The 24,644-nt window shown below is 52.4% G+C and overlaps 2 protein-coding genes across 6 annotated transcripts in view; one reads left to right on the top strand and one right to left on the bottom strand.

Annotated features, from left to right (window-relative positions):
- The first annotated feature begins 145 nt into the window (after positions 1-145).
- On the top strand, positions 146-9,592 carry SPACA9 (sperm acrosome associated 9). 2 transcript variants are annotated; one of them, XM_061200895.1, is made up of 5 exons: positions 146-430; positions 1,618-1,809; positions 5,312-5,489; positions 7,621-7,823; positions 8,582-9,592. In XM_061200895.1, exons 3-5 carry the CDS (start codon positions 5,343-5,345, stop codon positions 8,973-8,975), a joined length of 744 nt encoding a protein of 247 aa, XP_061056878.1. In that variant the 5' UTR covers positions 146-430; positions 1,618-1,809; positions 5,312-5,342; the 3' UTR covers positions 8,976-9,592. The 2 variants fall into 2 exon arrangements, with proteins under 2 accessions (XP_061056878.1, XP_061056877.1); XM_061200894.1 differs by having other exon boundaries at positions 146-514.
- A 3,328-nt stretch (positions 9,593-12,920) lies between these two features.
- TSC1 (TSC complex subunit 1) overlaps positions 12,921-24,644 on the bottom strand; it is a 46,511-nt gene continuing 34,787 nt past the window's right edge. For all 4 annotated transcript variants that reach the window (XM_061199707.1, XM_061199710.1, XM_061199708.1 and 1 more), the window contains 8 exons: positions 24,233-24,276; positions 23,461-23,627; positions 22,481-22,663; positions 21,470-21,580; positions 20,226-20,348; positions 16,755-16,942; positions 16,512-16,673; positions 12,921-16,103 (listed from right to left, as the gene is read on the bottom strand). In XM_061199707.1, the coding sequence (XP_061055690.1) occupies positions 15,608-16,103; positions 16,512-16,673; positions 16,755-16,942; positions 20,226-20,348; positions 21,470-21,580; positions 22,481-22,663; positions 23,461-23,627; positions 24,233-24,276 (1,474 nt within the window). In that variant the 3' untranslated portion in view covers positions 12,921-15,607. The remainder of the gene's footprint in view (positions 16,104-16,511; positions 16,674-16,754; positions 16,943-20,225; positions 20,349-21,469; positions 21,581-22,480; positions 22,664-23,460; positions 23,628-24,232; positions 24,277-24,644) is intronic.

The raw sequence follows: 24,644 nt of genomic DNA, 5'->3' as shown, positions 1-24,644 counted from the left end.
TCGGCCCCCGAGAGGGCGGGAGGCGGATCCTGCTTCTGGTTCCGTCAACGCGCCCTGGCCCAGGCGTTAGGAGCTCCTTGAGCCACCCCGGCTCTGCTCTCTGGGCCTCAGTTTCCCCATCTTTAAAATGAAGACGCTGAGTAGATGTGGGGCAGGGTGCTTGAAAAAGGAGGGGCGGAGGGTCGAGGGTCCCGTCGGAAACCCTCAGCCCAGCTTGCACCTTCTGAGCCCCAGAGACCCCGCCACTTGCTCCCGGGGCGGGGCGGGGCTGCCCTGTGACCCGATTGCTATGGCACCGGCGGTAACAATCAGGCCCGCGGCCCCGCCCCTTCTCACCTCAGATCTCCCCACTCCCAAGCCCTGGGAAGGGCCTCCCCGCCCCTCCGGAGCCCCAGACACCCACGGAGACACTCCAGCTTCAGGGCGCTCTGTGAGTGAAGGCCGCTCTAGGACAAGCAAGGTTAAAGCAGGCCCGGGGAGGGCCCACCCAAGCCCTGGATTCGGAAACTGGAGGGTGAGGGGGGTGGAGAATGGAGGGGGCCGCCGCTGCTGCCGCTGCCCTGAGAGAGAGAGTTGGGGTGGGACGCGGAGGGGGGAAGGAGGTCTGCGAATCGTGTTAATCCCCGGTGGGTAGCTTGGTATCTGACGCGGCACTGAACTGGGAGCTCTAGCTCTTGTCCGTTGCTATTCTTAGGAGGAGTTACCGTAATGTGAACATTATGGAGAGGGAGTATGGCATAGTCAATACAGATTGCCCAGAGTTCAAATCCTGGCTCCGCTCTTACTAGCTGTGCAAGCCTGCTCTGTGCCTTACTTTCCTCCCCTATTAAGTGGGGATTATGGAAGGCTTCCATGAGCTAATATGTCAGAAGTATTAGACAGTAACTGGTGTGTAGTAAGTGCACAATGCATAGGGGCTACTATTAGTAATATACCTCATTTAATCTTTGCACCAACCCTGAGAAATAGGTACCTTCATTCCCATTTTATGGGTGAGAAATTGGAGGCTCAGAACGGTAAAAATTTGTTAGCTGAGCCATTTCCCTTTTCTGGACCTCTTTCCTCATCAGCTGTTGATCGTGGAGCATTGGAATCAGAAGAGCCCTTGAAAAGCCTCTAATCCAAACTCCCTCATTTTACAGATGGATAAACTGAGGCCTGGAAAGGGGGAAACTCTAGGCCAAGGTTACTTGTTAAAGGTAGAGCCAGGCTGGAACTAGGCATCCTGACTCCTAGCCAAAGCCTTTTCCAGCAGCTGCCAGCCCGGAGACATGCCCTCCAAGGGGAAGAGGCTCGCTCCCCCTCAGAACTGCCTTCTCAAAGCACGTACACACTTTGGTAGGCTTGTCAAATTCAACTGCAAAGACAGGTGGGGAAGAAAAGGAAGCTGCCTCACCCTGAACAGAGAACATAACCACCAAGCCTGCAATTTGCACTGGAGAGGCTCAGTTTGCTTCCTGGACATTTCTGAAATGACTTGCCTTCCTCCTCATTTATTTTAAGCCCTAGGCGCTTTTCATACCACGATTTAATCTTCTTTAGCAGCCTGAAAAAATACAAATCAATTAAAGCCTAAAACCTATCGGGTAATCATTTTTTTCCTTCCTCCTCCCCCAGATCAAGAAGTTCCTGCACCCTGCGCCTTTCATCCAGCCTAATCTGGCTGCAGTGACTCTTGTTCAAGGGACGATCACTTTGGATAGCTTATTACAGCTCCTCTCACAGTACTCCTGGTGTGCATGTCACAAGTCGATAGGATCAAGAACCAAGTCGGTTTTGCTCTCAGGGGCTCTTGGGCCACCAGTCAAGGTAGGGCTGTATCCCTAGAGAACTTGGCAGTTCCAGGAGGGTGGCAGGGAGCTGGGCACATAGGGCAGCCCCCTGAATGCTAGTCCTCATTGCTTTGGGATGGGGAACAGGGAACAGCCTCACTCGAGCGGAAGCGAGGCCCAAGGGTCTAGGTAGTGCAGGCCCTTGGTATCCACTCCCCACCCACCCTGCCCCCCCAGCCACAGTCAATCTGGTATCTGGCGTGTTTCTCTCAATGGACCATCACTGGGGGGTGGGGGAAGGAAGGGAGGTATCCAAGTTAAGATCCCAGGCTTAATAAAGTCGGGCAGAACTGAGTGGGGAAGCTGGTTTGCTCCCATCCTAGCTGCCTGACCTCAGCTCTGTCATCTGTCATGCGGGGGTGATCGTGGTACCCCGCTGAAAGGGCTGTAGCAAGGATCTGAGGTGATGCCTGTCCAGGGTTTACCTAGAGCCTCATCGAACCGGCTGTTATTAGGAGGATTGGGCCGAGCCATCTGGGATCTCGTTGAAGGCTGAATCTCGGCTCCAGTTCGCCCTGCCCTGCACCCACCCACCTCCTGCAAATGCCCCTCTTGCAGACTGTGTAGCCCTTCTGGCCATTCCCATCTGGCTTCCCTGCTTGCTTTTCTCCTTCTCTAAACTACCGTTCACTTCACTTATCCTCATTGTCTGCCTCCCATTCTTAAAGTCCCTCCAGGGTAGGGAGTCTTGTCTATTTTGTTAATGCTGTGTACCCAGCCCAGCACCCTGCAGGTGTCTGGCACCTGGTAGGCACTGCAGCATAAATGAATGAACGAATGAATGAATGCCTGGAGTGCTCTGCACCTCCTTGGCTAGAAGCTTCCGTGGTTGCTCTCACAGCTCTGCCTGACAGTGGGCCCTCAGCCTCGCCCTGCCCACCGCCCCTGCACCTGCTCACGACATTCCCTCTTCCCACCCTCTGCCCAGGGTCCCACCCCTCCGCCCACCTGCCCTCCTCCTCTCCAAAGCCGGCCTTCTTTTCTTTTCTATAAATTTATTTATGTATTTATTTATTTTTGTCTGCGTTGGGTCTTCACTGCTGCACGTGGGCTTTCTCTAGTTTCAGCGAGCGGGGGCTACTCTTCATTGCGGTGTGTGGGCTTCTCATTGCGGTGGCTTCTCTTGTTGCGGAGCACGGGCTCTAGGTGCACGGGCTTCAGTAGTTGTGGCTCGCGGGCTCTAGAGCGCAGGCTCAGTAGTTGTGGCGCACGGGCTTAGTTGCTCCGCGGCATGTGGGATCTTCCTGGACCAGGGATCGAACCCGTGTCCCCTGCATTGGCAGGCAGATTCTTAACCACTGCGCCACCAGGGAAGCCCCCGGCCTTCTTTTCAAGCCTTCCCTCCCCCAGGAGGTCGAGCCCTCAGCAGCCTTGGCTTCTTTCAGGGTGCACATCATGCCTGCTTTTACCTATCTAGCTTGATTGCTGCGTTTCTGGCACCCCCTTACCTTTTGCAGCGAGGTGTGGGCCTCGCTCTCCTCGCCCTAGGCCAGGTCCTGGTAAGCCTGCCTCCATGGGAGGTGACAGAAAACCGCTGCACCCTGGGTCGACTCATTTCTGCCTCCAGGATGGGGCAGCGGGGGGGGGGGGCCTTGGCTGGCTGTGGCACGTGTTCCACAAACAGCGGGTCCCACCGCGTCCCCACAGCCCGGCTCCCCTCCCAGCTTGTGCTGAATGGGGAGGAGGTTGAGTAGAAGGAGGCCACTGCCCTGCGTGGCCCTGGACCAGGCCTGTCCCCAGCGGAGCTGCGCTGCTCAGTTGGCAAACACAGGCTACGGCTCCCAGGGGTGGCCTCAGGACGCTGCCGCTGAAGCTGCTCCGTTCAGTTTGCAGTAGACCCACCTGGGCTGGTGGGGCACGATTGTCGGGCCCCCTCCTGGCATGGCTCCTTTTGGTTTTTTTCAGCTGTGCCTCACAGCTTGCGGGACCTTAGCTCCCCGACCAGGGATTGAACCCGCACCCTCAGCGGTGAAAGCTCAGACCGCCAGGGAGTTTCCTGGCGCGGCTCCTTTATGGCAGCGGGGCTGCGTTTAGCTCCCAGCCCAGGACTGCGGCTCCCAGCTCCAGCTCCCCAGCCCTCTGAAGTTCTCTGATTCACCCCTCCTGTCGTGTCGTGGAGGCCACCTGGTGGTCTGTTCTCCTTTCATCCCCCTGATGCCGTCTCCTCTTACCACTGAGACTCCCTCATTCCGGTCCTGCTGTGTGAGGATGCTGAGGGAGACCCAGCAGAAAGCAAGCCTCCTCTCCATCTGGGACTTGGCAGGAAGCCTGGATGTGTTCTCCGCCCCCACCCCCACCCCAGTGTTCTGGTCCCTTCCACTTGCAGCATCCCACTGGGGCCCTACCTCAGCGCAGCCTCCTCTGACTGACGCGGGGCACGTCCAAGCCTGGGCTCCATGTGTGCCAGGGCCTCGTGGTGCAGGGACAGCCGGCTGTGACACCTTCAAGGATGCTGGTTAGACATCAGGAAACCCAGGACCTAGTGCGTCTCTGGCACAAGCTTGCTGTGACCCCCTGGGCCTCAGTTTCCCCCGGAAGTTAAGGGGAGTTGATCTGCTGAGCTTCCTTCCAGCCCTAACATTCCATAAATCCGTGACCTGGAGCGTTTTGCATGTGCTCGGCAAAACTGTGATGTCATGGAGGGCAGAACCCACTGCCTCTTTCTGCTCAGAGGAGATTCTGGACACGTCGTGGACCTCCTGGATGACACTGGGACAGTTTGTGAGGCACCAAAAGACAGTACTGTCCGCAGCGTCAATGTTTCCAATCAGGGTCATCCCTGCAAACTCCACAGGAGGCAGGGAGGGGGCACCAGCGGCCAACCTCGCCCTGGGGATGGGCAGACCTCAACTCAGGGCTCCTGCCCCAAGCACAGAGTAGGGAAACGGCATGTCCTCAGACTCGACTACAAGGGTCTCAGTGCCGACCCTTCCCCTGCTTAGCCTGGAAAGAATCCTTAGACTTTCCCACCAGCTGCAGAGCGGCAGATGTTTTAAAACAATTTGGTCCCAACTGACAAAATCACAGATTTTACATGCTGTGACATTTCTCCATCCCGGCCTTTGCTGACACCACAGAGAGGTGCTGGAGGCCGTGTGTGTGTGTGTGTGTGTGTGTGTGTGTGAGAGAGAGACACCCACAATCTGGAGAAACTGAGGCCCGGAGAAACTCATGTCTACAACTGAGGGAAGGAAGTCTTGTTTCACAGCAAAGAACGTGTCCCTGGAGGGTAAATAGGCTTGGGTCGGGCTTGGCTCCGTCGCGGACAGCCTGCCGGGTTCTTGAGCAAGTGCACAGCCTCCTAGGGCCTCGTTTCCTTCTCTGCAAAATGGGGATGAAAATCGTCCCTTCTCCCCAGGGTTGCGGGGAGCTGCTCAGCCCCGTGCGCCGCTGAGAGGGGCCGCGGGCATCTCACAACCCCCGAGCTGGATCCGCGGGTCTGGCCCTGGGAGCTCAAGACTCTCCTCTTCCTCGCACAGACTCCTCCTCGCCTGTGAATGAGCAGACAGGATGATGAATGAGGTGAAAGAATCCCTTCGAAGTGTGGAGCAGAAGTACCGGCTCTTCCAGCAGCAGCAGTTCACCTTCATCGCTGCCCTGGAGCACTGCAGGGAGAATGCCCACGACAAGATCCGGCCCGTCTCCAGCATCGGGCAGGTGGAGGCTCGCGGGCTCGTGGGCGGGGCCAGCCCTCATCCCCTCACTTGAACGCTGAAAAACACCAAGGCCCAGAGAGGGCCAGTGCATGTGTGCCAGCATCAGGACTCAGATCCTAACTGGCGGAATGAGCCGTTCACTCATTCCCTCACCAAATATGTGAGTGAACGGCAAAGCAGTTGAAAAGTGTGGGCTCAAGACTCAGCCGGCCAGGGTTTAGGTCCCGGCTCTGCCACATGCCACCTCTGGGACTGCGGGCCAGTGATTCACCTCTCTTCATACATTTCGTCTGGGAAATGTATGAAGAGCAGCACACACCTCCTAGGGCTGTTACGCGGGTTTAAGGAAATCATCAGCAGAACCCACTCTGTCGGCACCTGGTGCTGTCGGCCTGGGCTCAGGACAGGGATGTATGGTGAACAGATGCACACGGTCCCAGCCATTGGGTTCCACTGCGGTTTAGAAACTGCGACCTGCCACGCACATTGCTAGTCACATTGGCAGACGTGTGCAACCCTTGGCTGGCAGCATCCTTCAAAAAATTTTTTTTTAATTTTTGTAAAAATTTCTCCCAGTTTTTTAACTTGAAATTTTAAAAACCTACAGAAAATGAACACCCATATAACTTTCACCTAGATACATTAGTCTGTAATATTTAGGGTGCACCCTTGTTTGTATGTACCCTCTTTCCTCTGAACTATTTGAAAGTAAATTGGCTGCATCCCTTTCAGCCCATCCCCCAAAGGTTCAGACTTCCAAGGGCACGGAACGGGTTTTCAGTATCAGGAAGGAGCACCTGAGACGCCCCCCACCTCTGCTCAGAATCTACGTCAGGGCTGAGTGACCCCGACCCACTCCTCCTTGCCTTAGGTTCAAGAAGGCTTTTGGTAGATAATGGCCCCGTGTGTGTTGACTCTCAACCCTCACCCTGCCCTTCCTGGACTGAGGTATCCAAAGGTTACCTGCACGCACACCTGGTAGCCCAGTGACGCTGCTCTGTTGTAGTTACGCCACAGTGCAGGTTCCTCCTTACCCCCCGCCCCGCCCTGGACCCCGGGGCAGGTGTGTGTGGTGTTTGGGCATATACCGTGGGTGTCAAAAACCTCTACCCCCCTACAAAGCTATTGTACTTGGTAAGGAACTACTTGAGATCATTTGGGGAGACATCCCTAGTGACAAAAAGTCAACCAGTGGCAGCAGGAAAACCCTGGTTGTCTTAGAACTTTCTGGGTACTGGAGGAGGTAGGCGACGCCCCCTTCCACCAGACCGTGGAGAGTAGGACCATGTGAAATGGGTCAGTTAATCCTGCCTGGACTGGAGCCAACTCCTCCCCAGCCCTTGCCCAATCTCAGATCCAGAGTGACTGGGGGTCCCGGGTGTGGAAAGAGTCCTGGGCCGGGGAGGATCCCCACTGCCCCCCAAGGAAAGGAGTTGAAATTAGATCAATTTTATCACTATTCTTAGCACCTTTTATGGCTTAAGAAAGGTTTCCCTCCCACTAAAACACGTTCACATGGGAGGTTTCGTTTTGTTTTTAGTATTTAAGCTCTCCATTCTCTTAGAGTTGATTTTTGTCTGTGGCGTGATGTGGAGACTACATTTTGTTCCTCATATAGATCATTGTTTCCCCAGCTCTACTTACTGACTTGTCCCTTTCTCTAGCCTTGGAAGCACAGGACAACAAAACTACAAAGGATTCTAGTTTGCTTCTCAATCTGGGTGGCCCAAACCAGCGGTTCTCAAAGTGGGTCCTCTAGGTGGGACTATGGCACAGAGTCAGGGACTAGCCCTCTTTGCTTCAGGTGTTGGCTTAGGTGCCTGGGACTGGTGAGACGTATGGGGCTCAGAGCCCTCGAGCTGGGGTGAATAAGCAGGGCATTTCACCTCTCTGGCCCTCGGTATCCATCTGTAAAATGAGGACTTAAAAAGGTACCCAGTGTATGGCATTTAGGTGAGGACTGAGTGAGCTCAGGCCTGCAAAGCCTTCTGCATGGTGCCCGGGACACTTCAAGATGTTCGCTGTCTATAGACCCGAATGCTTACACGTTACTGGCATGTCCCTCATGACTCTGGGAGGGCCAAGGCAGGTGCTCCCGGGTCCTCCCGGCTCACTCCGCGCGGCCCGTGCAGGTGCAGAGCTACACAGAGCATCACTGCGGCAACTCCACAGACCGGCGTGTCCTGCTCATGTTCCTGGACATCTGCGCAGAGCTCGGCAAGCTGTGCCAGCACTTCGAGGCCCTGCACTCGGGCACCCCCGTCACCAACGACCTCCTCGAGAAGTGCAAGACCCTCGTTAGCCAAAGCAACGACTTAAGCAGCCTGCGAGCAAAGTAAGACCCTTCTGATCCGGTTCCCGCGGCCTCAGCGCCTGCGTGTAGGAGGAGGGGGGAGGGGTCGGGGACGGGAGAGGAGGGGTCCTGGAGGAAGGGCGGGCTTTTGCGGAGAGGGCAGGTGAGTCTAAGCTGGTGAATCACAGGCGACTGTCCAGACGTCCCCGGCTGGGAAGTCCTAGGCCCCTTGATTTAGTGGACTGACTCTGACCCAACAAATCATCTTATTGAAAATGAGGGATTCTGAGGCCCAGATCTAGTAGGACACAAATCCTTTTGCTGGAGCCTGCACCAGGCCAGGAAAAGGGGGTCACAGACCAGTTGTTCCCAGAAGCCCAGGAAGAAGTGGGATGTCTGGAGCCCGGTCCCATGGGCGTCAGCACCACCAGTGTGGTTCCCTAATTCTGAGCCCTGGGGAATCCGCAGCACAGAGTACCAAATTCTGGAGGAAGCTGTTGAGATATTAGGGTAAGAAGAGTCAGAGGGGCTAAACGGTGTACTTGGGAGTGATTAGAGCAGCCTTCCACAGCTCGTGACCCACGCCTTTCACACCGGGATCTCCTGGGGGCTCTTGGGCCCTAAACCCGCTCAACCACCATGTCTGGCACCGAGAGCCTGGCCTGGTGGGCGCACAGCTCTAAAACCTCCCAAGGGGGTTCTGCCGTGGGGGCAGCATTAGAAACCCCTGCCCGAGGTCCGGGCCGCGGCACGGGAGTCCCCGGAGCAGGGCGCAGCAGGCCCCTCTTGCCGCCCTGCAGGTACCCTCACGACATGGTGAACCACCTCAGCTGCCACGAGGCCAGGAACCACTACGGAGGCGTGGTCAGCCTCATCCCCATTGTCCTAGACTTGATGAAAGAATGGGTCGCCCACTCGGAGAAGCTGCCCCGCAAAGCGCTGCAGCACGTGAGTGAGCCCCAGGCAGCCACCAGGGCAGCCGCTCGTGCTCCCCAGGCCACAGGCACCCAGCCTCGGTTAAGAAAAGACAAGTGTGGGCAACCGACACAAGACAGCCTCAAACCTAGGGGGAAAAACAAAGAATGTTCAAAACCACCCTGGAGACCACCTGGTGGGAAACTAACTCAGCCGGTGACCTGCTTGATCCCAATCCCATCCTGTCCCATCCCGTCCCGTGGGGCACTTTGCTACTAAGCTTGGTTTCCACTAGTTGATCCATTTTCACCGGTGCCCACAGTCTTTGCCACTTATTAACCCCCAAGGGGACCGCCCCATGTATGTCTGAGAACCTCTCTCCCTCTCGTGCTTTAACTTCTAACTTTTCCCCGCCTCCAAGCGTCAGGCTCCGTGCTGATGAAGAGGACCCTCACTTAGTGTTGCCGGTAGAGGGTGTCCCGGGGAGGCTGGGAAAGGGCTAGGGCACCGACTGTCCCGCCCAGGCCCAGCTTCCCCAGCTGAGCTGCTCAGCTGGAGGAGGCCACTCAGCTCCCTTCCCGCCGCGGCAGCAGCCATAGGCGAGACGCCACTCTCTGCAAGACAGGGCTGCTCCCGCCCCCCGGGATGCTGAGGGCAGCACGCTGAACTGCTCAGTGTGATCAGGTCTCTGGACCACAGCCCAAAGGGGAACGAACCCGCCTTGCCTCTCCTTTACTTGGGAGGGAGACTGAGAGAAGCCGGAAGAATTGATTTTGTGGCTCCCGTCCGAGGACAGTTACCTGGTTTTCACAACATAATTGAGGCCCAGACGTCGTAAAATGCGTCACTGGCTTCCGAGCTTGCCAGAAGTATTGTCTGACTGTTGGTTTCTGCCTTCACAGGGGGCGACTTAGCTTCTGTATTCTTGCTTCCTCGGGGGCGACAGTCAAGAATAAAAAGTGTTCTGCCACCTCTTTGCCTGGCCTGGTTTCCTGGGATTTATCCCTTAAAGAAAACGACATTCACCCTAAGACCCCCGAGGATGCTGGGCAGTAGCCTCACAAGCAAAACCACTAGCAAAGCGCTACCACTGTGGGGGGGAACACACCCCGCTCCAAACAGGGTCCGCTGTGAAGAGGTTCCTGCCAAAGGCCCACAGAAGGCCAGCCCAGTAACTCCTTGTATAGTTAGAGACCTACTCAGACAAGAACATCTGAATTTTCCAGACAAAACTTACAACTGCCACCTCAACGTCCTGTCCCAAAGGAGCTGCTTCCGCTGTTAACTGGGCAGAGCCGACCAATTTCCAGGGCAGCTGGGCGGAAGCGAGCAGTAGAAAACCACACTGCAGACGTGGCTCTTCACCACCGGTCCTTTCCCAGTTAAGGCCAGGGTGGACCTTGCGATCGTTTAAAGGTAGTTTCCTGCCTTCCTCCAAACACCTGACGGCATAGGGAAGGGGGTGGACGCGAGCTGCACTCCCTCCTCAGCACACTCGTAAGACACAATCGGCAAGGCTCAGGGTCTGTAAGCGTTTGACAACTTCGGTGCCACCTGGGCTCCTCCAAAAGGGCTGTATTAAACCCGATGTGCCGGCCAACCCCTAGGAAGGCAAGCACACACCAAAAGCAAGGCTGGATGGCTGTGCAGACCCGGCCCGCCGCCTGGTTTTGAGAGCTTTCTTCTAGAGATGGCTCCAGTCACCTCCCCCAACACCACCATGACACTTTGTGGGAAGAGCGTGAATTTGAGGCAGATAAAGGTAGGATTTGTGGCTCTTTGCCAGAACAAAAGGATCTTACAGGGACTAAAGCCAGATTCCACTTGTCAGCACCCCCTCCAGCCACCCAAGGTAACCAAGCAATCCAGACCCTGAGGCTTTCCATCTTTGGACAAGTTCCTACTTTGCCTATAAGCCCCTCAGAGGCCAACATGAGTCACTTCATGTCAATACAGCAAAGTAGTGCAAAACAATAAATTTTTATTTGTTCACAGTTAAACACAAGCAACTGCCTTGACATTTTAGAACATTCTAAGAAGGACAGCAAACCCTTTTGATTCCAATTCCCATTCACTAAGATTGTACCATTTCCTCTTGCAGTTCGCATTTATGGCATCTGATGTGGATTGTTTGACATGCTTTTAAGATCAAGACGGGAAGGTGTAAACCTTTTGACAAGAGATGACTTTCTTAAATTTAGCTAAAAGCAGTCAGCCAAAAAAAATCTCTTTTTCAGTGATGGGACCCCTTTAAACTGCAAGTTAGCCACATATGGTTGATCCATGATTGAGTTACAAAACTAGATTATGTCTTAGCAAAATCTGTTCCTCCATAATATATTTATGGTCCATAGACATCTTCTGAAAAGTGATCACTGATTCTTCCTAGTGCAAAATGCCTGGCTGCCTCTTCAATAAGCCGAAGTGTCTGCTGCCAAGAGCAGCGCCGTACCCTCCCGTCCAAACACTGTATCAAGGTGGGGAAAGGGAGGAGGGGTTGGCCTTGGGGGGGGAAGGGTCTCCTCTAAAAGGTCTACTCCAATGGTTCAACTAGTCTACTTATCCCCGAGGATGGACAATTTTGTGGCACCGGGACGGGAAGGGGGAGAGAAAGCTCCTCTGCCTTCGTTAACTCGTTTCAAGGCCAGAAGCCGTCGTGGGCCCAGGTGTTCGACTATCGCAGGCAGGTTCCCCTTGTAGCTACAGCCATCTTCTCTCAGGGCGGCACATACAGACTGCAGGACGGAGTGGAGAAGACGGAAACACCGCTCCCCCGGGCACATCAGAGTCACGGACGGGGAAACGAGCCACGTGGGGACAAGGGTCACAGCAGCAGCCCGGGGGCCAGGCCCCAACCTCAATGTGTTCTTTCATCTATAAAGAAAAGCTTAATCAAGTGCAATCAATTCCTCTGTCGTGGTCTGGGGGAGGGCAGGGGCACATGTCAGAGAACTCTGGATGTAAACAGATACGCAAACATCTTCCCATACTCATGGCTGGTCAATTTTAACGCACGTACCTCGAACAGTGAAAATGCCCAGAGTGAGACGTGCCGATTTGGGTCATTCCACGAAAGACAGCTTTCTTCCCCACGTGAGACACACACTTCTGGGTGGGCTCGGGCTGCTCCCGGAGCCACTCTGAGGAGACGGCGGCCTCTCAGAGCATCCGCACAAGGTGGGTGGCACTCCACCTCGACAGCAGCTCTGGACTGAGTCTTCACTCTGCCCAAACCCTCCTCAGACCTGTCCACACTTTCTAACACCTCTTACTGCTTTTGGTTAGAAAAACCACATCTCCATGTAGTACTGTCTTTCACTTGTTCTTCAGTTATTTCTTTCTGGCTTCAAGTGGTATGTTCTAGTATTTGGTGAAAATTCACATTGACTGGTCATAGCACTTTTGTTAAATTCTCTACACAGAAACACCGAATTTTTTACTCTTAACTGTGAGTCTGAACCTCTGTGGTCTCCACGGACCCTCTCTCATCATCGTGATCATCTTATTTATCCTTTTTACAAAACTACTAGAGTTTTACCTTTCTCAACAAAAACACCGGAAACTACATGTGCTGTTGCAAATGGGGACGGCCCAGGTCTGGAGTTTTGTTTCCCACTGTCCTGGTTTTGCCCAGTGGGGAGCTGGCCTCTGTGGCCATGGTGGCACGGTGGGCTAATCTTTCCAACTGTCAGTGGCTTCCAGGACATCTTCCTGGATTGTAACAGTTTACCTTTTAAGAAGAGTTTGGACTATTTCCACCTAAACACATTACGTTACATATATTCTGGCTCACAAAGCAGCTTACCTATCATTTCTCTCTCCACTCACAGAGCCTAATAAGAACCTTCAGCAGCTTATTCCCAAAGGTTGGGCAGTTTTCCCTCCTGAAAAACTCTGCTGACAAACCTAGGGAGGTCACATCTACCCACCCACCTTATAGGGTTGGTCCCGGCACTCGTCTCCAAGGAAACCTCTGACCCAAGAAATGGTCTTCATCTCCTACCTTTGGATTTCAGTTAGTTTTCTTATTCATGACCAGATATTTCTTCCAATTCCACAGTAGCAAATTTCATAGACTTGTGACAGAACCTTGTCAAAAGCTTTTTTAAAATCCATGAAAGTTCTGTCGGATAGAGATCCATGTACTTATTTACCTGTAGTAGATTCAGGAACTCATTTTCTCTATGGAGACCATGCTGTCATCTCCCCTCCCGCCCCCCCCAACAATGACACTGTAGTGCTCCCTTTTAAAACAAGGTTTCACGCTCCCAAGACTCCCAAGAAGCAGACGCCCATCTTCTCTCAGGGTCTACGCTGACCCTGGTTAGTGTCAGGTGGCGAGCGGAACAGGTTATGGACACTGGCCAAACAGCTCTGAAGCAGGCAAGCCTGCTCCAAGTGACTCCGGTGGAGCTTAACCCTAACGTCTGGGAATACAGGCTCTGCCTTGAATGTGACGGTTCTTACTGCCTTTGCCCTGCCTGTTCTCAGGCCTGAATTCTCTCTCGGGAGTTCCTCTACCACTATCACCTTTCCATCCTTAAAAATACTCACTGCAGCATAATCGAGTGACCCGCTGACTCTTGGCAAGTCTATCATTTTCAAAACCAAAACAAACTTTATTATCGACTCAAGTCCTTTGCAATATAAAAGCCTAAATTTTCAGGCTGGGTAACTTCAGCATGACTCCAGGCCTCCACCCCCCAGCCTTGGCTGAATAAAATCCATGGCCTCCTAGAGCCCAAAGGAAGCTGAGTGCAGCTGCTGGGGTCAGCCATGGTTATAAAGCTGAGCAAACGGATGCCCCGGCTGGAGGAGTATGCCAAGGGCCTCCAGCCCGGGCCCCAGTCCACTTTACCACGCTGCCTCCTTCTTCCCTGTATTTTTACAATCTGTCCATTAAAAAATTTTTTTTCTTTCTTTACATTGGCCTCCTTGCTTTTGCAGTTAGGGTAAAGGCTTTGATTTAAGTGCCTGGTATCTTTGTTCTGTGGCACAGATCTCCTGGGCTTGGGGAGGGGATAAGCATTTAGAAACAGTTTTAATAGTTACCTTGTAACTTTTTTTTCCCTGGATTTGTTCATGTTTTCCTTTTCTAAATAAAACTGTAATAGGAAACCAGAACATATTGGATTTTAAGCTTTCCTTTGGAAAAAACTGAATTAAACATCCGTGGTGTCATTAATACTCCACATCAGGCATCCAGCGGCAATTGCTGGCCCCGCGCTGGGCTGGAGCAGTCGGGCACACACCCTCCCTCAAGCTGGGATCCATCAGTCACACCCAGAAATCCTGTCCCAAGGAGGTGGTCTGCCAGTACAGCCATGGTGACGTGGAGTCTCCTTCTCTAGCTCCCTTTGGCTATTTGGGAGGCTAGAATATTTATTGCCACACTTTAAAAAAGAGACTTTTACCCTCATGTGCTGGAAGCTTCCATATGCACTAAAGTTTCGTACCATTTCAGTTTGCCATTTCCCTCTTCATGGATGAACCCTTCTACACTTTTAACTGAAAGATGAGAAAGAAAAAAGCCAAGTTCACTGGCTCTTTCCTACCAGTCTCCCCCCTGCCTTAGCCTCGGCTGGATCACTAGGCAACAATTCTTAGGCTTCTAGCATTCATTTCAGGAGCACCTGCTGAGTTCAGATTCTCTGCCACGACCCATGTTCTGACTTGTGTCACCTCTCCCAAGCATGTGCAGGCAGCCCACTGGGCCCAGGCAGTCAGCTCTGTCAACCCTCTCCAGGACTCTCCTCTAATGCTCTGCCATGACCAACACGTGCAAGGGGAGCAGCATCAAGCCCCCCGCAGGGTCGGCCCCTGAAAGTCAGCATTGGTGTGAAAAAGCTGTTACCTTTTTGGTGGCCTAGAATCTACTATAGCGAGGCAACTCTCACAGCCTGAGACACGATGGTCATAAAACGTTGAAGAAACTCTTTGGACCTTCAGAGCCTTTCGGCTGCAGCATTCCAGAGAAGATGACGTAAACAGGAGGCACACGGGACAGGGAAGAGAGGCAAACAGCTAGCACCGCCCCGCCTGCAGGGGCAGGTCCTCATCCCCAGCACTTTCCTTTTCAGGGAGCTGCTCCAGCCACCATCCTCCCTCCTGCAGAGAGCACGCCTGACCACCCACACACCCCAGCCTGTAATCAGAACAGTACCAGCTTTCGAGCAAACGCCACATAAGCAAGAGGTAGTGGGGCAGGGGGACAGAGCATTCCCAAAGGGGAGCATGGTCTCCACAGTGCCAGCTCCAGACTTTTCCAACAACAGACCTTTGTTCACATGGAACTTCCTAGGAAGCTTATCAGAACTGCCAAAAGAACTTAAGAGAGAATAAACCATTGTTTTTCTAGATCTGCGGCTTTAGATGATGGATGTTAGAACCAAAAGCAGTGACAACATCTCAAGTAAAAGCTCTCATGTGAAGATGATCAGCTTTGCATGTCATATCCTCCTGGAAAGGGACAAAACCAGACTTACCTGTGATGCCAACAATGACCTGGGCTCACGGAGAGCCTGCCCAGCTAACTGAGCTTCAGGAAAGGAGCGGGTGGTGTGTTAGACTCCAGGATTAAATTTGGCTTCATATTGCACAGGTTCAAAGGACACAACCATTTGGGGGGAAAAGGAAGAAAATAAAGCTAGTGAGGAACGCACCCTGGCCCTCGGGTTAGTACACGCTGCCAGGTAAATGAAAGAGAGGGTGGCCGAAGGGAAACTGAAGAGGCATTTCAATGCCAGATCCAAAAACCGTTCTGCATTCAGTCAACTGTCAAAGGACCCCCATCCCATTTCCTCTGCGGGAGCTAGCCCCTCAAACCCTGGAAACAGGAGAGCTCCGAAACGGGCACTCACACGTCCCGTTCCAGGCCGGCGACGCGCACGTAACACTGCCTGGCACCGTCCCTAGCTGTGCTCGTGCTGTGCCTCATTGTAGTCCATGATACGGAGCTGCCCCACGCTGTCTGGCTTCGGGGGAGGCGGCTGCGGGCCGTCTAGGTTCAGGGGGGGCTTGGCTTCCACACCCGAGTCTTTGCCCAGCTCTGTCTTTAGGGTCTCAGAAAGGCTACTGCTGGTCAGGCTGTCCTCATCGCACTGGCTCTCACTCTTATTACGAAATAGCTCTCGAGCCTTCATGCCCAGGAAGCTTTTTGAACTAGGAAGTGAGCCGACAGTCACAGGGATGCCCGCGGTGGGCTCTCCCACGGCAGTCTCCCAGCGACTGCTGAGCGGGCCCATCCTCGGGTTTGGGGGTTTCTCCGGGGTAGAAAGCTCACTGCTGCCGCTGCTGCTGCTGCTGCCTCCGGGCCTGGGGGGCTTGGTCTCCCCGTTAGGGCCAGATGCCTCTTCATTGTTGTGCCCTGTCACAGGATCCGAGCAGCCGTCACGACAACAGTCGAGCCTGTAAGAAATCCGAGGACGAGAAAGGGAGCTGGTGGTTGCAGTGCCCGTGTTTGGGAAGCATGGAATTACGCGGACGCGCGCTCGCACCGACGCTGAGCTCTGCCGGCCCGCTCTACGTTCTAGAAGAGAGGACTCCCGTGTTGAGAGCTCATGAAGAGAAACCTAAGCCACAACCAGGGATATCGGACGGCGATCTTAAATAGGAACGCTTCCCAGGACCATTATCAAGTGACTCGGGCCCCAGGACAAGGAACTCAGAAGGATGGCTGGGCACTCTGAGGGACGCAGCTGAGAGCTGCAGGCTCGCCTGTCCGGCTGGGACCGCTGCTAACACCACACGATGCCTCCCCGCTCTGTCAGCGGCAGCCTCACGACAAGGCCACGGCTGCCGACTCTTTGCTCCTACCTTTCTTCCGCTGCTTCGGCTGCTTCTGTTTTTTCTTCTTCAAGTTTTTTCAGGAGGCCATCCTTCTCCAACCTGCCGTATAAATCTAAGATCTCCAATTCAAACACTTGGGTGATCCTCTTCTGAGCTTCATACCTGCTCTCTGCGGCCTGCAGCTGTCCTCTGAAAGATACAGACCACCCCAGAATGTGGGAAGTTCTACTTAAATACATCACAACAAAAACCTTTCCCCCTGAAAGGTACCTTGCCTGGAGTTTGACATCCTCTAAATATTTTTTCTGTTCCAAAAGAAGGTGGTCTTTCTTGGCTAGATGAGATTCCAGTTCCAAAATCCGTTTTTGAGCAGTATCCAGCCTCTGATTCTGCTGGAGAACATGGCTTCTGTTTTTTTCTAGTTCTTTCCGATATGCAGTTTTCATCATTTCTACTTCCTTAAAACAAAACAAACAAAAAAAGGAATTGGAGTTAGTACTTTTAGAAAATGAAAATGCCATATCCACTTTGCAAAAGCAATGTAACAAACATTGAGAAGGTACTTTATTAGTATATTGCTAGTGGAAATAGAAACTAGTACAACTTTCTGGAAAGTAGGCTGGCAGTAAGTACCTACTAATCCTTCCCTGAAATCTATCCCTTAGGAAATCATTTGAAACATGAATAGACATTTGGGCACAAAAATAATCAGCACAGCATATTCAGAAGAGCAAAAAACTAGAAACTATGAAGTCTAACGTCAAGAAAATAAGTAAATTAAAGTACACCTTCTATTTAATAAGTTTTTAAAAATTATGTGTATCAGTAAAAGATAAAAAAGCAGATTATAAAGCCACGTGAATAGTGTGATCAACCATGTTAACACACACATTCTGAAAACACGCCAATATTCAGTTATGATTTCAGCGCGGTGGCGGTGTGGGCCGGCGGGGTGGCAGTGTGGTTCAGCGCGGTGGAGGTGCGGTTCAGCACGGTGGCGGTGTGGGCCGGCGCGGTGGCGGTGTGGTTCAGCATGGTGGAGGTGCGGTTCAGCGCGGTGGAGGTGTGGTTCAGCGCGGTGGAGGTGTGGTTCAGCGCGGTGGCGGTGTGGGCCGGCGCAGCGGCGGTGCGGGCCGGCGCGGTGGCGGTGTGGTTCAACGCGGTGGCGGTGTGGGCCGGCGGGGTGGCAATGTGGTTCAGCGCGGTGGAGGTGTGGTTCAGCGCGGTGGCGGTGTGGGCCGGCGCGGCGGCGGTGTGGGCCGGCGCGGTGGCGGTGTGGGCCGGCGCGGTGGCGGTGTGGTTCAACGCAGTGGCGGTGTGGGCCGGCGCGGTGGCAGTGTGGTTCAGCGCGGTGGAGGTGCGGTTCAGCGCGGTGGCGGTGTGGGCTGGCGCGGTGGTGGTATGGGTCATTTGTTTTCTTTTCTACTCTTCTCCCTCCCCTAATACCAACTAAGATAAAGCTAGAGACGCAACAGGAATGAACATCTGCAGACCAGGTACCCTGACAAGGTTTGTCAATCATGCCAGGAAGACAACCTGCCTGCTGACCGATGGAAACAGCAAGTGTGCACTATGCTCAGAAGAGAGGTGGAAAGGATGCTTTTCTAACAAGTATATGCTACGTTTGTGTTGTGTGGCTTTTTTATGGTGGTAAAATATACATAAACTTAAAATTACCATACATTTGTCTTTTTAAAAAAGATAATAAACCATAAGGAGCAAGGAGATGAGCTTCCCTGAAGGCACCCCACCTCGAAGATGACCAGCAAGCCCAATGCTTCCTCGGTCAGAACGGGATCGAGTTAAGCTCAGGACTGGGACCAGATAATGTGGCCGTTCCGGCTATGCCTAATGGCTCCAGACTTCGGCATAGGTTAGGTGAACAAACTGAACTTTTGTCGGAAACGACAGTAAGTATTTACGGAGAATCAAACAAAGTATTGAACTAGGAACATCTATGCACTATCACTAACTCTCACAGCCATGTAAGAGGGGCTACACCCAGTACCTACCAGCCATTCCCCACCTGATGCTCAGATACCCATTTCTCGTCCCCTACTTGACTGAACAAGAGGAAGCCCAGCTCCAGGTCCAAAAACAGGTTCAAAGCCATGGCTGGCTAGGGATGGACACATGACATAATCGTGGCCAATAACAAGGGTGGGAGGTCTGGTGGAGAGCTCCTGGGAAAGGTTTCCTTGATGAGAGAGACCTGCAGGAGGCGATGCTCTCCTCCTCCAGGGGACATCATGACATCTACCTGTGACAGTGTTAACTGTGGCACACACTTTGCAACCAGGAGCACAGACAGCCCAAAGACAAGGTTGAGAGGATAGGTCGGGTGGTGCAGAAGAGTGGAAAGAACCAGGCTCCTTGCTGCTGTCCCTCAGCTGCTGACTTGACCAACCTGGAACTCACCTGCCTCAGGACTTCTTGTCAAGAGAAACAATGAAACTCTTTATGGTTAAGCCAGCGAAGTCTTTTTTTGTTGCTGCTTACAGCTGAAGGTTTGCAAGCCAGTATCACCATGCGCATTCTATGAACTGTGGAGCCAGGCCCAAAGAGGTCAGGTGGCTTGCTTGAGGCCCCAAGGGCGCAAGCGTTCCAACCGAAAGACAGCACCACGGCACCCATCCACACTTCTCTTGGGAGAGTTAGGAGTGTGTTTAAGTAAGCTTTTTCGGAGGTTCTCCAGTCCCTCAGGTCTCTTTTCCCTTCTTTCTTTTTCTGAGGCCATTATACTTCCAAAATAAGTGAGAGCTGGTTTCTAGAGAAAGTTCCACATTTAACATCCTTCTAAAGGGAGTCTGAATCTGAGAGTTGAGAGAAGCTGAGAAATAAGAATAACTATTATGAAAATTCCACCTCTCTGATTCTAAGACTACTCCCTACATTTGGCCAAGGAAAAAGAAAAAAAAGCTTTACAAAGCACAAGCCCAAAAAATCCTAAAAAGAAAGCCTGTGTGTGATGAAGAAGTTAGTGACAGGAGGCATCTAAGCATTTATTCTTAAAATTCCATTCCCAACTCATTCACCAACATTACCCGAGGCTATTTATAAAGTGACATAAAACTGCCTCGACACCACTGGTAAGGCACTAATTAATGTAAGATCATCCCGACGCTGGCCTTGTTGCCAGGACTGAACCACCATCTGCTGAAATTAAATTCAACATTACGAAGAAAAAAAATATTTATAGCAGTATAAACCCACGGCCCTGAGAGTTATATGCTAAACAGAATTGGCTCCCCATCCTTTTTCTTTATCTGTCAGCCTGTCTCTCTTTAAAGAAGGGGGCATGGGTAAGAGAAGGAAAACACTTTTGGGACTTCCCTGGTGGTCCAGTGGTTAAGACTCCACGCTTCCACTGAAGGGGGCACAGGTTTGATTCCTGGACAGGCAACTAAGATCCCGCATGCCGCGCGGTGTGGCCAAAAAAAAAAGAAAAAAAAAAAAAAAAGAAGAAAAACACTTTTATCACCTAGTCTGTACCAATTACCATTATGCGCTTTCACATATAACTGATTTAATTTCAAAGCAACCCAACTAAGGGAAACAAGCTCGTGTGATAGCTGAAAAGTGCCCGTGTTGCCAGACCAGGGAGAGGTGGAAATGACACTAGGTCTGCCACGCCATCTTTCAGGAAACAATTCATAAGCCATTCTCTGTGCTGTGCCATAGGCACGTTGCCTGGGTCCTAACAGCGTCCCGGGTAGGGTGTGGCTCCCCAAGCCCACGTACCTTTGTGGTGTCTGAGTGCTTGTTCTGCAGTTGTTCCAAATACAGCTCGTTGACTTCCCCAAGGACCAACAGCTGCCTGTTCAAGAACTCCATCTGCTGTTGGACCGACTCACTATTTGAGAGCTAACAAAAACACAGAAACAAGCAAAGTGAAAGATCTGACGACACAAAGCTAGCAAATGGACATTAAACAGGGAACCAGCTAGGAGCACACTATTTCAGGGCTGAGTCAGTGTAAACAACCCCCGTGGTTTCAAAGGCCACACCACAATGGCTGGTGGGGAGGAAGGCATACAAGGGCAACAAAAATAGACAGAAACGTACTTCAAAATTGTCCCTATGCAAAGGGGAAGAGGCACAAATGCTCCACATCAAAACTGGCCACCCACAGGGCACCTCGAGGAGATGGGTATGTACACAACCACCACAGCAGGGATGTTAGGTCCAGGGGGATAAAGCCCTGGGATAAACCCACAGGTTCTTGAGTAAGTGATTTACATACGAGTGCAATGACTTCCAAAGAGGAAAAGATCATAGCTCAGAAGCCTGAACGAACTCTTCACCTTTATGTAAACGAAGTATTGAGAACAAGTTCCCGGGATACACACAGACCAGGGCTCAGGCTAGGTGGTTCCCTGCTGCAGGGCCGTCCATGCACTGTCTGATGTTTAGGAGCACCTCGGCCCCTGCCCACTCGATGTCAGTAGCATCAAAAATGTCAACCAGTACTTCCCTGGTGGTGCAGTGGTTAAGAATCCGCTGGCCAATGAAGGGGACATGGGTTTGAGCCCTGGTCCAGGAAGATCCCACGTGCCGCGGAGCAACTAAGCCCATGCGCCACAACTACTGAGCCTGCGCTCTAGGGCCCGTGAGCCACAACTACTGAGCCCGCGTCCCACAACTACTGAAGCCCGTGTGCCTAGAGCCCATGCTCTGCCACAAGAGAAGCCACCGCAATGAGAAGCCCACGCACTGCAGTGAAGGGTGGCCCCAGCTTGCTGCAGCTAAAGGGGGCCCGCGTGCAGCAATGAAGACCTAACGCCGCCAAAAATAAATAAAAAACCAAACAAAAAACGTCAACCAAAAACGCCTGCAGACATTGCCCAGTGTCCCCTGGGGGGAGGGGAGCAGCGTCACTCCCTGCTGGGAACGCCTGACACAGACACACAAGTAATGCACGTGTCCCGTCTGGAGGAAGAACATCAGCAGTGGTGTGAGCACGGCCCAGCCTGCCCGCCTCTCACCTTCTGAGACACCTGGCTGAGCAGCAGCTCGGTGTGGCACACCTTGCTGTTGGCCTTCTTCAGTTCTATGCGCAGCTCCGCGATCATGTTCCTGCAGTCCTCCAGCTTCGTCTGCCCAAGGAGACGTGCCAGGAAGTTACAGAGTGCCGGCAGGCCAGGCCACGGGTGCACCTGGCCATCGGCCCACAGAGAACCAGGAAAGCCTCGTGCCTCTGTTGCTCTGCTATTCTTGGGCCATCAGGCTTAAAACTAACTTCTTAGTTTTAAAAAGTAAGTTATAGTTAATTTCTGAGTTTCTGACTGATTATCAAAAGGAAAAACAAAAACCAAAAAAAACCCTTAATTCTGCAGTTCCCCAACTGTGCACCCAAGAGCCCTAGGGCTACACAGCAGGCTCACAGAGGCGCTGTGGGGCTAGTTTTAAATTTCGAGGGAAACACAGCGACATCTACTGGTCATGATGTGAACTACTAGCTAGAGGGAGCTCAGCGTTTCAGTATCAGGTGTTCTACGTGCCTGTGGAACACGTATTATCTTTGCAAAGCTGGGCTTGTAGGTGGTTGCTGTGACAAACATCACCATGAGAAAACCAATGTGAAACAGGAATTGAGGGCGTCAGTGTCTCATCTGATTCCAAGGTCTGAGACTCGGCAGCGCCCAACAGGTACACATACCACATTTGTGAGTGACCATGGTCACTCAAAAATGAGATTGAAAATTGAAAAATAAAGTATGTGTATTATTTTCTAACAGCTACTAAGTCGTTAGGACCTAAATCCTAAGTTGTCTGGATCTACTTACTAGGCAGAACTGTTAGATGTTTCTTTTGGCTGTGGAGTACCAGGAAAAAATTACTGAAATGCTAACAGAACTGTGAACCCAGAAAGCTGGGGACCCTCCGCCCTAAATAAAATGTACCTGATGTGAAATGTACCTGCCACGATTTCAGAGATGAATCAGGTGCTTTCCCGCCCTTTCCTGGCGGCCTCTGCTGGGCGCTGCAGTTCGTACCTGTAACTCCTGGCTCTGGTTGTAGAACTCCTCCCGGTCGTGCTGAAGCTGTCTGATCTGGCTGTGGAGCTGGGTGACCACCGTGTCTCGCTGCTCCTGAAGCTGACTGTATCTGGCTTGTTCTTTCTGCAGACTAACCTTCCATATCTGGATGTCTTTCTCTTGTAACTTCAACTGGTCTTTCTAGCAGAGACCAAAGAGGCCATCATTTTAGCTGCCTTCCAGCATGGGCAGTGACCCTCAAGTTCAATGCGTGCTGCAGACGCTTCATCTGAACAGGCACGAGCTAACCACAGGCCCAGAATCTGACAGCTCACTGCTGTCTAACTTGGCTTTTGGTCAAGGGTTTCCAAATTCCACATTAGCAAATGGATCAAAAGTTGCTTAAAGGACTTTTCTCAGCCATCAACTTGCTCCTGATACTTTCAAAAGTCCTAAGCGCCAGCACTGAAGTAAGTGCTGGTACTGGCCAAGGTCACTAAAGTGACGAACACTGACTGAAAGCTTACCTTGCACCAGCAATGGGCAAATGCTTACTGACACGGTTTTTTTAACCACCACAGTTAGAAAGTAGATGCTGCGATTATTCTTCTCATTTTACAGAATGGGTAACAGAGGCCTCCAGAGGCTAAATGACTTTCCTAAGGTAATGAGTGTTAGAGCCAAGGTCACTCTCCAGGTCTGACTGGCTTAACTGCCCTCCAAGTTTCTGCCATAAAACTGCTCCAGGAGAGCTGGTTTTACCTTTGGAGAAACAAAATCATCTTTTGCCTCCGTTACCATCATAGCCAATTACAGACCAACAGACACAAAAAAATCACTTGTCCCCGTGGGTTCGAAGAGCTGCAAGGGAACTCCAGGCTGTGGCCGTTCGCGTCCTAACCGCAGAGACGGAGTGACCTGCCCCAGGCCGCGCCCGCGGGCAGCGCCAGGACGCAGAGCTCCGGCCTCGAGCCCCGCCCGGGCCCCGAGGTGCTCACCATGGCAGCGTTGTGCTCCTCCAGAGCAGCTGCCCTGATCACCCTGCGCAGGAGCCGCCTGTTCCGAAGCGCGTGCTGCTGCCTCTTAAAGCGCTCATAGAGTAGCTGGTTGTGCAGTAAGAGCAACTGGTTACGGAGGGAGCGGGTCTCGTCCGAGGGAGCGGAGCCTGATTGTAAAGCAGAGGGAGGGCGGCAGAGATGCCTTTTACACAGCGTTCAGTCAAGCCCCGGCCACGATTCTTGAAGAAACAAAGTCACTCACTTTGCACATGACCACCTGGTTTCCAGCCACACTCACTCACGGGGGAAGGGGGCGGGGCAGTACCTACCACCCATCTTCCTTTTAAAGGAACGCACAGGGGTACAATGTAGGATGGCTCTTTGAGAGCTCCAAGTGTTCTTCCCCACACATCTTCTGGCTAGCTATCTAGCTATCTATCTATCTGTGACTCCTTTCCTTGCTTCTTGGTAGGTTCTCGCTCAGGAACTGTCCCAGCACCACTCACTTCACGTGGATCTTTTCTAGGCAAGGCTGGCATGGGGCCTGCCTCTTTGCACTTCTGCTCTCAAGCACGTGGTCCTTGCCACTTTACAAAAATAGGAAATGCTGACTTTGCAACATGTGAGCGACTCTGTACCCAAGCAGATAACCTGGCTGGAGCAGTAGGGAAGGGGAGATGTTTCCTACAGGGCACCTCCTTCAAGGACAGAAAAGGCAACAAGCAAGCAGGATCTCTATGGGCTGGATTTGGAGCTAAAGTAACAACTTTACCTCCGAAGTGGGTCCAGTCGACAGACTTGCTGGGTAAAGACAACCTAGGAAAAAAGTTTTTGAGTGACAAAGTTACAGATCTTACCTAGAAAAACTTAACTGGACTTTTAATTGCAGCAACATTAGATCACTTCCTTGTGGTCGCAAGTGCACAGGCATGAGAAAGTTTCATACACAAAGCCCACCTGGGGTAAGAGGAGGGGCCTTATAGCAGACGGAAGGGGCCCCCATTAAGCACGACCAAGTTTCCAGAGTGGAAAGGCCCTAACTCGGAGCTCATACTGTAGCCTCTGAATTTTGGTCAGCTCTCCAAGGCAACTGAGTGATCAAACACACTGAGAGCTGTTTTCAACCCTCTCTGTTGAGAAGCTACTGTCACCCAAGGTTAAGGAAAAAGCAGGTAATTTACCTG

This window comes from Eubalaena glacialis, chromosome 9 (assembly GCF_028564815.1).
Source record: "Eubalaena glacialis isolate mEubGla1 chromosome 9, mEubGla1.1.hap2.+ XY, whole genome shotgun sequence".
Lineage (NCBI taxonomy): Eukaryota > Metazoa > Chordata > Mammalia > Artiodactyla > Balaenidae > Eubalaena > Eubalaena glacialis.
This window is presented reverse-complemented; position numbering and strand designations above follow the sequence as displayed.